The sequence below is a fragment of the Canis lupus genome, chromosome 30 (assembly GCF_003254725.2).
Source record: "Canis lupus dingo isolate Sandy chromosome 30, ASM325472v2, whole genome shotgun sequence".
Classification (NCBI taxonomy): Eukaryota; Metazoa; Chordata; class Mammalia; order Carnivora; family Canidae; genus Canis; species Canis lupus.
In genome coordinates this window covers 3,162,587-3,178,870 of record NC_064272.1, presented here as the reverse complement: position 1 = coordinate 3,178,870, position 16,284 = coordinate 3,162,587, and the positions used below count along the sequence as shown (strand labels likewise).

The window sequence follows — 16,284 nt, the reverse complement described above, 5'->3', positions numbered from 1 at the left end:
TACATACATACATACATACATACATAAAGTGACTCTTTGGTATAGAATATGTATGTAATAGAATATAATACAAATATATTGGTATATGAGCATGTTTAGTGGTACTTAGAAATATAAGTGGATTCTTACTGGTAAAACAAACTGAGAAGTTATTAATGTTGTCTAACCTTTGTGTTAAATTTTAACTCAAACATTGACTTCATTATTTAAACTGTTTCTTTTTAAACCATTTGAAGCATAAAAGTTAAAAAATAAGTCCAATGATAAATATATTTTTTATACTAATCTGACCCTGACCTTGTATTCTCAATTATGAAGAATTCAATTATGAGAGACATTCAATAACATTAGAATTCTCCATGCATATCATCTAGTTAAAAATACTCAAACTTGGGGTGCCTGGGTAGCACAGTCAGTTGAATGTTGATTCTTGGTTTTGGCTCAGGTTGTGATCTCAGGATCCTGAGGTCTAGCCCCACATTGGGCTCCATGCTCAACAGAGTCTGCTGGAGATTCTCTTTCCCTCTAAAATAAATCTTAAAAAAAAAAAATACCCAAACCAAAAATACATTAGATAAAAGACATCCTCAAGCTTAATAATCTAGATAAGCTAACAGTTTGTTCATGTTAAGGTATTTGTTTCTCCAGATCCTTGTTTTAAAAGTATTTTAATATTAATCTTGTTCCATTTAGAGAAATTAAATATCATAAAGACTGTAATACAATGCTAGAATGTTTCTAAATAAGGAAACTTGTTCAAAAATATGTGAAAGTGTAAGAAATTTAAATATTCAGTCTTTCATTACATTTATAAAAATAAGTTATGAAGAGTTTTCATTTGCATGTAGTTTAATATTTATGGAATCATAAGTGTTCTAGGCAGTAAAGATTTCTTGAGAAGAGTTGCATATCTGAGTATATTCTGAGATAAGATGAATAATCTTCCTACCACATCCCTAGCTAATATCATCCCACATGCAATAGTCTCAAGTGAGTTAGAAGAGATCTCTGAGATCAGAGTGGTTTTAGGCCATTGATTTCTCAAAGAGAGTAGTTTGAATTGCTGGTAATCTGGATCTTATCCAAGAAATATTTTTTAAAAACATTAGAAATTTCATATAGGCATGTCATGAGCAGTGATCATGAGATCCCCAATAATTTGTTACTTTCTAATAAATAGAAAAATGGAAGCAAAGACAGATTGCACAAAGGATCAGGAGAGGGGACTCAAGTTGTCACAAATGTGTATCACATACAGTGTTGATTTAAATAGAAAGATCCATCCATTCAAGAGAATCTGTAGACTATTATATTGAATCTAGACAAATTCATTGTAAAACCTAGACACTTTCCAGAAAATAATTATAGTCTATTCAAATAGTATCAAATCATGAGATAAGAACTTCGAAGTCATTGTCCATGCCAAAGAAGCCTACCAAAAAAAAAAAAAAGGAGCCTACCAAAATCACCAGATATAACCTCTGATAAATTTACAGTGTGTCAAAATTGTTTATTTCTCAGGTCTTGCCATTGTTTTGGTTTTATATGTCCAGTGAGATCATCTATTGCTTTCTCTATGAAATGTTACTGAGTGGTTGTCTTTCCTGTGTGAAATGTCTAAAGCTTTAGACCATGAATCATATCAGTACCTACCACACTCACTAAACATGACATAGACCCTTTTACCATACTATAAACACTTCTACATGCATCTTATTTCATTATTAATTGAGAAAAAAAAGAAATGTAGCTCTTTTATCTTAGCTATTTATAGCTTTACAGTAATTTTCTACTGTAGTTAAATGGTCTATAATGTGTTTCAGGAAAATATTTGAAAATCTTTAAGTTTTAAGTTTTGATTGAACATTTTTAGTGCCATAGAATATTCAGTGCTTAGCTTAGGAATAAATAAATTGAAAATATTTCTGTGACTATAGTCAATGAGTTTTTAGCATAGTGTACCTGTGTGATTCATGTGGAAAAAAATGTGCCCAGTGTGGCTTATGTTTGCATATTTTACTGACTCCTACCTAAAGGCAAACCAAATTACCTTATCCATCATGGAATACAGCAGTCGCTGAAATGAAATGCAACAACTATTTCTATATGTTAACAGTTTAGAGCTGAGACTTGATGATTCTATAATGAATTAAAAGACTACAAGAAAAATGGGAAGATCATCAATATGATCTCCCAGTGGTTACCTTGTAAAACCATATGCTCTTAAATTCCCTTCATGACTTTTAGACAGGCATTTATTTATTCCCAGATCCTTACAAAGAAGAACAAATTATTAGATTCAATCATGAGAGACTTTTAAAATGACATTAATGATGTGTAGCCTAGTGCCCAAGTGCTGAGTGACATAGGTTATGTTGTTTAACCACTATGTAAGAATCAAGGAATTGGAAGGAAAGATAAAAAATGACTTCCATTCATGCTGACCTTGAACGTTCATGATTTAAGTTTCCCACATTTCTGGGACAGGTGGCTCAGTGGTTGAATGTCTGCCTTCTGCTCAGGGTGTGATCCCGGGATCCTGGGATCGAGTCCCACATAATTTGGCTCCCTGCAGGGAGCCTGCTTCTCCCTCTGCCTATGTCTCTGCCTGTCTCTCATGAATAAATAAATAAAATCTTTAAAAAAAAAATTAAGTTTTCCACATTCCCACCCCAAGCCTGCAATAATAGATGATATATGAAGGAAAAGTATTAAAGACATAGCTGTACTAGAAAACATTATAAACATCTCTGTGAAATAGAATTAAGTATACACAAAATAGTAAGCAATAAGCAATACACTTAACCATGGGGCTGTAATACAAAGGGTTAGAAAGCAGGCAAAAGCAATTGGGAGGTTTTAATCCTGGGGGAAAGCAGAGACTGAAAGTGTACCATTTGAGGAAGAACTTCAAAGAGATAAAGAAAAATAAAATATTAAAGAAAAGCAGTCAATTAGAAAAATAAATCACAATGAAACTGCATCAAGGTGATGTGAAAAGTAACCAATTAGAAATACTAGAAATGAAACATATAGTTCACTTAAAAAAAAAAAAAAAAAAAAAAAAGCTCAGTGGGCAGAATAAACTGTAGGTGAGCCAAGTAAAACAGAGAATGAATGAAGCAGGAAAAAATAATTGACCCAAAAGACAACATAGACAGAAAAAAAAATTAAAGAGCAATTTAAAAATATGCAGGATAGATTGGGATATTGCAATATTTGTGTAATAGATGTTTCAGAAAAAAATTAGAAGGAAAGGCGGAAAAATATTTGCAGATACAAGGACTGAAAATTTTCTATACTTGAAGAAAAATATAAATTTGAGAATTCAAAGTGTATATTAGGTAATACACAGTATAAATAAAAGTAAACACCTACACACATTATATTAAAATTACAGAATGTCACAAGTACATTGAAAACTACAATTTAGCACACAAAAAATATTCCTTGTATGGGAACCACTATTAGACTGCATAAATCTTATTAGGAATGACTAATTTCTAAAAACGTAATTAATATATTGCAACTAAACTATTATTGTAATGAGAGTGAAATAGAACATTGTCAGACATCTAAAACCTACGAGATTTTACCACTTACAGATCTTTAGTAAAAAAGTAAAAATAGATTTCAGAGAAATAGACTGAATTCCAGGAGAAATGAATGAGAAACAATTGTGAAAACAGACATTATAAAATATGTGGGTGGGCTTAATTTTTCTCGACAAAAATGATGGAACTAAAAGTTAACAGTAATAACAAATGAAACAGTGAGACTTACTTAATATCTAGTGAAAACATGGTAAATTCTCTCACAAGAGTGCTAAACAAATTGTTAAATTTATATTCTAAGATTCATAAGAAAACAAACACAAAAATCCTTTCAATACAGCATGAGACAGAAAATAAGGAACAAATATGTATAATGCTTAATAAAACAGGAAATCTATAAGATGATAGAAACAGGTCCAGACATATAACATAAAATGTTAAAAATGTAAAATAATTAAACTCCATTCCTTAGAGTTGTCTTTATAAGATAGGATAAAATTTTTTAAAATCCAATTATTTGTATTTTATAAATGGCATCTAAAACAAAAGCACACAGAAAATTTGAGAATAAATGATGGAAAAGTATATGCCAGTAGAGTATTAACAATGTAAAGCTGGTGTTGTAATATTGGTAAATAGAATATTAGATAAAAATCATATATGGAGATGAATAGGTCATTACTTGATAAAAGGAATAATCTTATAAAAAAGTTAGAAATTGCAAATGTATATGCGCATAACAACATAGATCTCAAATACATAAAATTTTTTCAGAAACCTCGATTTTGTTTTCCACAGTGGCTGCACCATTTAGTAGTCCCATCAACAATACACAAAGGTTCCTTTGTCTCCACATGCTCACAAATACTTATTTCTTGTGTCATTTATTTTAGCTATTCCAACAGGTGTAAATTGATACCTTGTGGTTTTGACTTGCAATTCCCTGATGATGAATGATGTTGAGCATCTTTTCACCTGTCAGTTGGCCATCTGTATGTCTTTGAAATAAATGTCCATTTAGATTCTCGCCCATTTTTAAATCAGATTATTTGTGGGGGCTTTTTGGTGTTCAATCATGAAAGTTCTTTATATATTTTGGATATTAACCCCTTACTAGATCTAGCATTTGCAGATATCCTACTTGGTACTTCCTTTTTGTTTTGTTGATGATTTCCTTCACCATGCAAAAGCTTTTTATTTTGGTGTAGTCCTAGTAGTTTGGTTTTGCTTTTGTTTTCTCTTCCTTAGGAGACATACTAGAAAAATGTTTCTATAGCTGATGTCAAAGAAATTGCTTTTCTTCTAGGAGTTTTATGAATTCACATCTCACATCTACGTCTTTAATCCATTTTATTTTTGTATATGGTGTAAGAAAGTGTCCAGTTTCATTTTTTTCATGTAACTATCTGGTTTTCCCAGCACCATTTGTTAGAGACTGTCTTTTCTCCATTGTATATTCTTTATTCTTCCCTCCTTTGTCATAGATTAATTGACATTATTGACCTTATGGGTTTATTTCTGGGCTCTCCAATCTGTTCCCTTGTTGTGTGTAACTATAGATCTGTGTTCCATTGGTCTATATAACTCTCTTTTGTACTAGTACCACACCGCTTTTATCACTAAAACTTTGTAGTATATCTTGAAATCTGGAATTGTGATACCTCCAGCTTTGTTCTTCTTTCTCAAGATTGCTTTGGCTAGTTGAGGTCTTTTATGGTTCCATATAAATTTTAGGATTATCTGTTCTAGTTCTGTGGAAAATGTTATTGGTATTTTGATAGGGATTGCATTAAATTCGTAGGTTGCTTCAGGTAGTATGGACATTTTAACATTTAACATTTTAAGCTGGCTCTTCCAAACCATGGTCATGGAATATCTTTCCATTTGTTTGTATCATGTTCAATTTCTTTCATCATTGATTTATAGTTTTTGAAGTATAGATCTTTTACTTCCTTTGTTAAGTTTATTCATAGATATTTTATTCTTTTTGGTGCTATTATAAATGGGATTATTTTTTAATTTCTCTTTCTGCTATCTCATTATAAGTGTATAGGAATGCGGCAGATTATTTGTGTTTTAATTTTATACCCTGCATCTTTACTAAATCCATATGTCAATTTTAGCAGTTATTTGGTGGAGTTGTAGAGCTTTCTGTATATAGTATCATGTGCCCAAATACCCATCTACTGGAAAATACAGAATTAAATTCTGGTATATCCACATAATGGAATAGAATACAATAGAAAAAATGAATGGACCAGAGCCATAGTAATTGTTTTTTTTTTTTTTTTTTGAGCCATAGTAATTGATGTAAGTAAATCTCATTAACAATGTGAATTAAAAAAAAAAAAAAAACAATGTGAATTGAAAAAAATCAAGTTAAAAGATTATATCATTCATTTAAACATTTAATATTCATGAACAATACTAAATATTGTTTTGATATATACATTTGTTAAAATTATAAAAGCATAATTAGTAACTCACCAACTTCAAAAGAGTGGTTTACCATGTAGAGGGTAGAAGATATAGATTAAGAGTAGATATATGGTGATGTTCTATTGTGATGGTAGTGTTTATTTCTTTAAAAAAAATGTGTAGAGGAAGTATGGCATGACATTAATGCTTATTAAATCTGACTACATGGTTATTTCTTTCAATGTATTTCATTTACTTATTCTAAATACTGAATTGCCAAGTGATGGTAGAAGTAAAGGAACTGGACAGTCAGGGACTAGTTCATCTACATGTTTACCCATCTCCTTGTAATTATAATTTTAGTGAATATACCATGAGAATAAGATGGCTGTGAAGGGTGTTGACACGAAGAATCTATCTAGTACTACTGGTCTGAGTTGTTTGCTCTGAGTTTCATCTGAAAATACTCAGTGACGGAAGAGTTCTCAACCTTCGCCTGACTTCCCTTCTTCTGATATGCGATGATAAGAAATATCATGTTACCAAAAAAAGGCATCCAACTAGAAGTAGAAAATTATTCATCAGTTTATGTATTCTAAATAATATAAGCCAATAAAAAATAAAAATAACTTATTTAAATGAGGTTAACCAGTACATGTATTATGAATGTAAGTATATAAATGTATTGTAGATATAATATCTAAAATAAATTCTTTCATTTCATAACAGATTTGTGATATGACTTTTTCTTCCCTGACAAGTTAGTTTTGGTATGTGGAAAGAATTTATTGCCCATACTTCTCTGCTTATACCTTATTACCTACACAAATTGTACTACATAGTTGAACATCTTTATCTAAGATTGTGCACATATGCTGTTGGTTCAATAATGATTTTTTAGAGTTGTCTCCATCTTGGCTTGGAAAATACATTATCACACAAGTGGTCATTGAAATGAAATGTCATTTAATTTGATAAGACAATTATTTGTATCAATATGGTGTCCTGTGAAGTGAATTACTTATATAAGCATAATGGTCTACTACTCTTCTATTTTCTACTCTTATTCTCTAAGAATTTTGATGTTTAGATAAAACAGAGATACATAAGAAAACTGTTGTCCATGTAAAATAACAGTTAAAATACCAAGGTATCTTTGAAATGATACCTGTTTTTCCATTCAAATTATAGTTGCTCAAAAGTGAGTTAAAACCATGAATCTGGAAGTTGACACAGTGCAATGAAGTGATTTGATATGAAACTTATTTTTCAGGAATAAGAAAACCAGTTACCCAGGGGAAATAGAAAAATAAATACTAGCAAAATACGTCTTACTTTAGGATCAAAGCAATTTAAAATATACACAGACTGGTTTCCTATGCAAGGAGAGGCAAAGGGAAGGGTAATGTGTCTTTAGACTTACAATCTGATAGTTATCTTAACAAAAAATTAATCTTTCTTGGCAGGTTTAGATCCAGATAAGCATCTTGGAAAAACTCTGGATCAAATGGAACCTTATCTCTTAGAGGTAAGAATTTATATTATTTCTCAAAACATAGGCATCTAAAGGAAGAAAAAAATTAGGCCATGATACGATGATTATAAAATGAATTTTATTTTGGAAAAACTCTAATAACATTCATGATATAGTTTGGTAAAAAAATTAAACTTATGAGGATATGGAAATGTCTAAAATTAACTATGAAAATCATTCCCAGCTTGTTAGTCTGAATAAAGAAGTAAGCTATACCTAAAAGGAAACTTACTCTGTCAGAAGATTTCTTTTATTAACATGGACACTGTATACTATGTACTATATTCCTAAAGTAGCTGACGGTCTCTGTGATCAGATGCTTTTCAATCAGAAATATGAGTAGGAACTTCCTTCAGAGATGATCTAATCTAACCTCTTGTCTTTTACCAATTAGGAAATTAACTTGCAGAGTAACAAAACATTATTTTAAGGTTTCAAGTAACAGCTGTTTAACCCATACCATTGTCAAATCCTAAACATGTTCTACATTTTAAAGAAAGATTTAGTTATTTTCATTCTTTCTGTTAACTGTTATTATTATATTCTGGGAGAATTTGCAGGCAAATATTATTCATATGGCAATGACAACTAAAGACGTATAATGATGAGAGTATTTTATTTCACAATTACGTTGAAAAAAAAAGAAAATTACCCTATTTCTATGAAAGAACTGAACTCCTCTAAAAAGTTCTCATCTTTCCCTTCCCTACTCTTAAGTTTATCAACATTGTCTCTGGACATTGTTAATACAATTGCTGTGATGGGGTAGCAGTTACCTTTACTAACGTTATGATTTTCACATTGTCTTTCAGTTATTTGCACTTGATTATTTTATGGCTTATCAATATGTACCAAATGCTTAGAAATCCCTGAAATGTTCATTCTTTTTTTCACTAAGCATCAGTAAATGTCTTATATATGTGAGGCAAATAGCAAAGATAAAAATAAAAATGAAATGAGCATATAATTGCGACAAATTATATTTGATTTCTAGACAGTTTGATGTCACTTATTTAAGTTGATCAAATGGACATGGTTGCTTTTTATGCTCCTCTTATAGGACTTTGCTCACGGCAATTTGTGCTATAGCTAACATTGTATCTATGTTCACATCTATTCCCTATCAGATTAAATTTTGCTTCTGAAAAAAAACAATGTAGATAAATAATGAAATTAAGTTTATGGGAGTAAAAGAAAGAACCTCAGAAATGAGAGACTGGGTCTTTGGCAAAAGAGCTTTTTGTAAGCTGTTATGAGTTCAGGTGTCAAACATGCAGAAATTCTTTGTAGAATAGGCATCTAAGGCTTTGGGATTGCCGTGATGTCGATTATGAGTTAACCTGAATATTATCATAGAATATTTAAACACAAAAATTGCAGAAATCATTTTACTGAATCTTCAGCATGGCCTGGCAATCTTATATGGCTCTAGAAAAATTACCTACCCATTCTCTATAATGGCTATTTCAGTCCTTCTCTAACTCTCCTCAGAATCCAATCCGCTTCACTTTTCGCCTCACTTTTGATTGGATGGTTTGTTTCTTTCTTCACAAAGAGAAAATAGAACCCATCATACTGGAAATCCCTCTGCCCCTGAGCACCACCCCTGTTAACTGCACCCAGGCATATTTTTGCCTCCTGTAACTGGGAGAAGTATACTTCCTCCCACAAATGGCTAACACTCTTCCTGTGCTCTGGATCTCATTAGCACCTTCCTTTTTAGAGACCTGCAATCACTCACCCCTTCCAGTAGCTTCCTCCTCTTTCTCCTTACTGTCTCCTTCACATCATTATTGAAACATGCCACTGTCTCTCCCATTCTAAAGATTCCCTCCCTCTACTCTAGTTAGTCCTCTAGCTACTTCTCTTCTTTGCTTCAAAGCCAAAATTTTCATACATGTTATCTATGTTGATGATCAGTGCTTCCTCATGTCTCAGACACCTTACATACCTGGAGTCTGGCTTCTCCTTCCACCTCTAAATGGATACAGCTCTGACCAAGATCACCCATGATCTCTATCTTGCCAAACCCAAACAACACTTCTTAGCCCTTATGTAACAGTTATAAATACTCCTTAAAATGCTTCCATCAGCATCCATGATGCCACATTCTCCTAATTTGTCTCCTTTTGTTCTGGTCACTCTTAGTCTCTTTTGCCAGTTCCTAGTCTAGGCCCCATTTCACTCTGTCACCTTTTTCTGGGTGATCTCAATCACTCACATGGCTTTAAAGAATAGCTATATTCTGATGACTCCCAAATATTTCTAGCCCAGATTTCTTTGCTAAGCCCTAGTGCCCAGTGGCAATGCAAATTATATCTCCACAAACTTGATTGTTGCCTTTATATCTATCACTTTTTGCCATTCCTTTTGTCATCACCTTAGGTCAGTGCCTGTCACTTCTAGAGTATTATTTGACAACTCCAAATTTACCTCTACCTTCTATTTTATTTTCTAAAGAATTCGTTTTTCTTACTGCTTCAAGATAACTATTCTAATCTATTCTACTGTAATTATGTCACTCACTTCAGAACTTTGCTTACTGGCTAAAATCCAAAAAAAATTTTAAGGTTTTATTTATTTATTCATGAGAGACACACAGAGAGAGAAGCAGAGACACAGGCAGAGAAGCAGGCTCCCTGCGGAAAGTCCCATGCAGGACTCAATCCCAGGAACCTGAGATCATGACCTGAGCCAAAGGCAGACACTCAACTGCTGAGCCACCCAGGTGCCCCAAATTCAAATTCTTTAGAATCCACTTTTCCTCACATACTCTGGCCAACCCATTAGGTGGTCTTGTCTGCTCTATCTCCAGAATATATTCTAAATACAAACACTTCTCACTGTCTCTGTTGCTACCACCACAAGATAGTCATCTCTTGTCTGGAATACTTTATTAACCCTTAATTGGTCTCCTTACTTCCAGCATTGCCCTGTTATGATCCATTATTCATACAAATGCCAGAGTAATTTTTTTAAGTGTACATCGAATAATATCACTGCTTTGTTTAAAATTTATATAGTTTCTCATTGCAATTATATTAAGATCCAAATTCCTATGAGATCATAACTGTTGAAACTATATATGATCAGCATTCTCTCAATTTTTCAGGCTCATTTTCCACTAGTCTCTATCTCACTCACTAAATCAGAGCCACAGATTCCTCCTTATTACTGAAATATTCACCCTTAGGTGCTTAAATGAAAAAAATTGAGGAGCCAGAATTTCAATAAGAACAGAACCTTTAATACCCTCAAGACATTTTCTAATTCAAAAATTGGTACAGGGATACCAAGAAGTTGAGGAGAAAACTCCAGCAGAGAAGCTGAGTAGAGCTTTCAGTAGCTTCATAGCACCAAAGAGACAAGAATTGGAATTTAGGGCAAACCAAAGTGGAGTGGGACCTGTTTAACCCTCCAGGTATTCAACTGGACTCCTAATTGAATTATATCTTAGGTGTAAAGGCAAACCAGAAATACTCCAGCCCTTGCAAATACTTCTATCCAACTTTGAATCATACCAATCCTAGACTGAGTTAAAGTGATCTGCTGCTAATCGTATTGCTTCACCTTGGAAGAGCAGATAGTTAAAATGTGGTGAGTGCCCATTATGGAATACAAGTCTACAGTTAGAAAAATATATTCAGTATGTTTATAGCAGCAGAGTTGAATGCATAAAAGTAACATTGAAATGAATTAAAAATATAGGTGCACAGAATAATAATACATTTCAAAAATAGATAAAAGATACACATTAAATACTTCTAAATTTTTGCCTGTGATAAGGAAAAAAAAGGATAAAGTATACAAAGAAATAATAATTAGAAAAAAAAACAGCATAAAATACCTACATATTAGTGAAAATTTGAGATATAATAAGGCATGGGGAACTAAACAAAAAAACATTTTTTTTTTCTGTCCTGTGATGCATGCAACTAATATTTTGGTGTATTCTGTAATGGTTTATTTCCTAAGAGCTTGTTTTTTCACACAAGTTTACATAGTTATGTGGTTGTACATATTTTATTTACAAACTATGTTGACTATACATATAGTTTGTGTCCTTTTTTTCTCCTAGCATTATGTCATATTTATTTTCTTGCATAACTGAATATAGTTAGAAAATACATTAATTAATGGCTGTGTGGACTCCATCATATTTATATCCTACATATGAATATATTTTGACAAATTGGAAATATTTATTTCTAAATTATTATAAACAATGTTACTTATTTTTAAATTGTAATAAACAGTGTTATGATTATGATCTTTTCTAATAAATCTTCCAATACATTTCTGGTTATTACCCCAGAGAAATTCCTAGGACTATAATTTCTGGATCAAAAAATATAACTTTAAAGATTGTAGATTTATTACTCTAAATTAACTATGGAATAATCTTAGTTATTGCTTCTTAAGCTTCTGCAATTTCCTAAAATTATCATCTGATAAGTGAACAAATGGATTCTAAAATTATCTTATCCTTTGAGTTTTTCCCCCAGGACTACTTTCCCATTGTTCAAAAAAGTAGATGAATTTTAATATAAAAGTTGCATCAAATTTTAAAGGTTTAGAACTGTCCCTTATATGTTTGTTCAGAGTATTCTTATTTTTATGGTATTTTATAATATTTGTTAAAGTTCATCTTCTCAAATGGGTCTTCAGTAAATTCATGCTTTACCTACTTTTATAGTAAAGCTGTGTATTTATTAAGTGCTTGCTAAGTGCCATATTCTGTGCTAAGTGCTTTTTATGGATTTTATTTTATCAGCTAATTTATGAGATTGTGACTATTGATATTTACATTTTATAGATGAGGGATCATTCAGAGGGTGAGTTACTTTCTCCACAGTCACACAGCTGGGAAGTAGCAGATGTTGAATATCTGCTTAAATCCCTCTGACTTCAGAACCTATGTTCCTTTGTATTCTTAAAAATCATTTTGAGGATTAAATAATTATATCATTCTCTTAACTTTAAGGCATAAAATAAATGGTCTTTAATTAGTAGTAATACTCTTGGTTCTAGTAGCAGCTGAATGTCATAAAGGTGATGGTTGAAGCCATGGAGTGCATGGGCTATATCCCAGGGAATAAATTGATTATGAAGAATGTATTACAGAGGATCATGAGGAGTATTTATAATTTAGGAGCAGCAGGAAGGAGTTGGAATAGCAGGCCACATAAAATTTGAAAAGGTTAAGGTCATTGGACTCTCCCAGCAAACTGCCATTCATGCTGAGGTGCCAATGAACACAGCCACCATCCATCCAATTTCCCAATGCAGAAAGCTGGCAATTTTCCTTAATACTTTCCTTAATAACTTTAATAACTTTCTTCACTCCTCCATTCAGTTAGTCACTTATTCAGCTTCCTAACAATATGTCTCAAAATACCTGCCCTCACCTCTTTGTCCTCATTGTATTTCCCCAGTTCAGGAAATCTTTACTCCCTGCCTAGATTCCTCCAGCAACTTCTCAGTTCTTTGTGCTTCTTGACTTTCTTTCCTCCAGCCCATTCTCTGTGAACCAGAATGTTTGCACAGATAAAAGATAAATCTGATCCGTTCATTTTTTTCATGGTTTCTCACTGACCTTAGGATAATGACTTAGCATGACTTATGCAGCCCCAAAGGATCTGTTCTCTTTCTAGTCAGCCTCATCTCATCGTTATTCATCTAGTTATGATCCAGTTTTGCCATACTTACTTAAGTTTCCAGTACCCATCATGTGCTCTGGGACTTAACGTATACTTTTCCTTCTGGAACAGTCTTTACTTCTCTTCTGTTTTCTCTCTCTTCTTCGGCCCTTTCTTCTCTCCTTTTAGCCTTTCCTGGCTAACTCACTCTTCAGATATCAGCCCAAGTTTTACTTTAAGAAGCCTTTGGGTTCCTTCTGGTTAGGTACTGTCCTTTACACTCCCCCAGCATCTCATGCATGCACCAAACCAATCACTACCCTTTATTGCAAAGCTGCTCTTTGCAGGATTTATATGTCTGCTTCCATCATTATCCCAAGCACCTAAAAGCAATACCAAACCTATAGTAGACATTCAATAAATGCTTCTTGAATAAGTGCTATGAATGATTATATGCAGCATGAAATTATTTTGTATGTTAAGCATATCATTTATAAAATGAAATTTTAGCAGTTATTATAAACCTCATAGCTTTCTAAGGGTGGTGAGAGGGATGAAGTATGATTTGATTTGAGTTTTTTTATTCTAATTTTAAGATGACAGATAAATGAAACAGGTTTAAAAGAAGAAAAATCTTGATTTAATAAATTCTCCCAATTGGGTTTATTATAATCTTCTAAAGGGATAAAAATCAAATGGAAACCAGATGCCCTTAACTTTTTCACTTCAATAATCAGTAGCATTCAAATGGAATTATTATGAATATGAATATTCATCTATATAAATAAGTATGTCAGAAAAAAAATAGAATCATATACATAATTTCCTTTTTATTTACTAGGAATTCACTTTTTAAATGTTCAGACTCCAAGACATTCTTATAATCCATGAAATAACCCAAGTCAGCCACAGCTGTTTAATATGCTTTTTAAAATGCTCATCTTAACAACAGTTAGATGGCAAACCAATGTTCACTTTCCCTAAAAGCTTTATCTAAGAGAGAACATAGCACAATTTGGATATATGTGAAGCAATGAACATGCTTTAATGCAGTGAAAATTATATTGTGTAATAAGTAAAAAAATGATCTTGTTTTATTAATAATCCAGCTGGTTAGAAAACAGCAACATACTTCTTTTCAACTGTTTAAGGTCCTTTAGAACTTTTATTTTATCTATTATATTAGCTTTATATCTTTGTATTCATACAGCGGTTGGGACCAAATGTGGATATCAGACAAAGTAGTATGTGTGTTAAGCTTACCCAGTAGTCAGCTAGTCCAAATCTTTTTCTATATAACATTTCCCAAATGTCTCAAAACAGGGGGAGCGGGGATTAGGAGGTTGGGGGATAAGACATCACCGATTTAGTGGCTAATGGGATAAGGAAAACATTGAGTATCACGTGTGCATTTTATTTATGACTCTTTCAGATTTCCAATACCAGAGGATAAAAATGCAATTTCTTAGGGTAGAAAAAAAGAAGTCAGTAACTTTCTCTGCCCTTTTACTTGGTAATTCTGATTAGCAGTGGCTTTATTTCTGGTTCATATTAAACCTATTATTAGTTTATGTTGATCAGGCCCTCTTCTGGGAGCATGCATGCATGAGTATTTGGACCATAAGTAGGGCACCTAATTGGTCACTGAGTACTGTCTGCTACACACTGCTGAGAAGGACCTGGAGAGAGTCTAAGGGATTTAGAAAATAGCCTCATGAGAAAAAGTCACATATGAAAAATTTCAAGTTCAGGATGGTACATATTGATACAGTACAGAAATACATCACAAGCCAGGATAAGGTTGTTCCACAGACAATAACAAGAGCAATTCCTTTTAAGTGGAAGAGAAAAAAGCTAAATATTGGAGTTTGTCACTTTGTATTTCATTTTATAAAATTTATTATTTTTTTTCAGATAGTCAAGATCCTTTTGAATTTTATTTTATCTATTGTATTGGTTTTTTTTTTTAAAGATTTTATTTATTTATTCATGAGAGACACACAGAGAGGCAGAGACACAAGCTCCCCGCAGGGAGTCTGATACGGGACTCAATCGTGGGACCCCAAGATCACGCTCTGAGCTGAGGCAGATGCTCAACTGCTGAGCCACTCAGGCGTCCCTTTTGTATTGGCTTTATATCTTTTATCCGTGCAAAAGATGGGACCAAATGGCTGAAGTGTTTGTCTACAGAGTTTGATTTTTATTGAATAGGTAATAGTCACCAAAAAGTTTTAAGCAGATGAGTGCCATGGTCATTTATTGTTAAGGAAAATTAGTATGATGATGATATATAGGAAAGATTGGGAAGTGTAAAAACTAAGGAGGAAGATAAGAGATGACTGTAATAATAGTTCAAGTGTGAAGTGATCATGAAGGATGTTAGAATGGAATACATTTGTTTACTTTGTCCTTCTTATTCACTGCCATATGCCTAGCATTTGGAACAGAATATGGCACTTAGTAAGTACCAAGTAAAGATTTGTTGATTCAATAAATGAATTAATGAAAAAGTTTAAAATGTAGGCTCTGTTGCAGAAAGAATGACAGAAAGAAAGGAAGGAGTTAAGTTCTTCAGTATTTCTAGCTTTCAGTATGAATGAACAATTACAGAAACAGGGAATTGAGCATTACAGAAATAGGGAGAAATGGTTATAAGAAAAAAGAATTAAGAACTTTGTTTTATTCATGTTAAATTTAAGACAAGACTCCCAAATAAAACACTCAATAAGAATTTTGAGTGGGGACTAATATATGGGAGAGAGATCATGAGCTAAGATTTTTGCTTTGAGAACCATTTGCATAGAAGTAATCGATATAGAAGTGGTCATGATCCTCAAAGAAAGGAGTACGTAGATAAAAGAGCAGAAGGCCCAAGGGAAGGGCAAATTAATCTAATAGAGAAAAAATACTATGTACTCAGTGTTTCCTGTGCACTAGGGACTGAGTTAAAAGCTTTGCATGTATCATTTATCTGTCTTAACAGTCACAACATGCCCATAAGGGTGTAGGTATTACCTAGGAAAATGGAAATTCAGAGAAGATAAGTAATTTATCCCAGGTCCCATGCCTAATAATTAGTGTTGGGGCCAGGATATGAACCTAGATCTCTCTATCCTTGGTTTCCATCTTTGCTGAAACT

The 16,284-nt window shown here is 32.7% G+C and overlaps 1 protein-coding gene across 9 annotated transcripts in view; it reads left to right on the top strand.

The window, feature by feature from the left end:
• Positions 1–16,284, top strand: part of DPH6 (diphthamine biosynthesis 6) — a 196,364-nt gene that overhangs the window by 118,066 nt on the left and 62,014 nt on the right. For all 9 annotated transcript variants that reach the window (XR_007407500.1, XR_007407502.1, XR_007407501.1 and 6 more), the window contains one exon: positions 7,439–7,500. Coding sequence is in view for 2 of the 9 variants with exons in the window: in XM_025473285.3 (XP_025329070.1) it covers positions 7,439–7,500 (62 nt within the window). In the remaining 7 variants the exon portion in view is untranslated. The remainder of the gene's footprint in view (positions 1–7,438; positions 7,501–16,284) is intronic.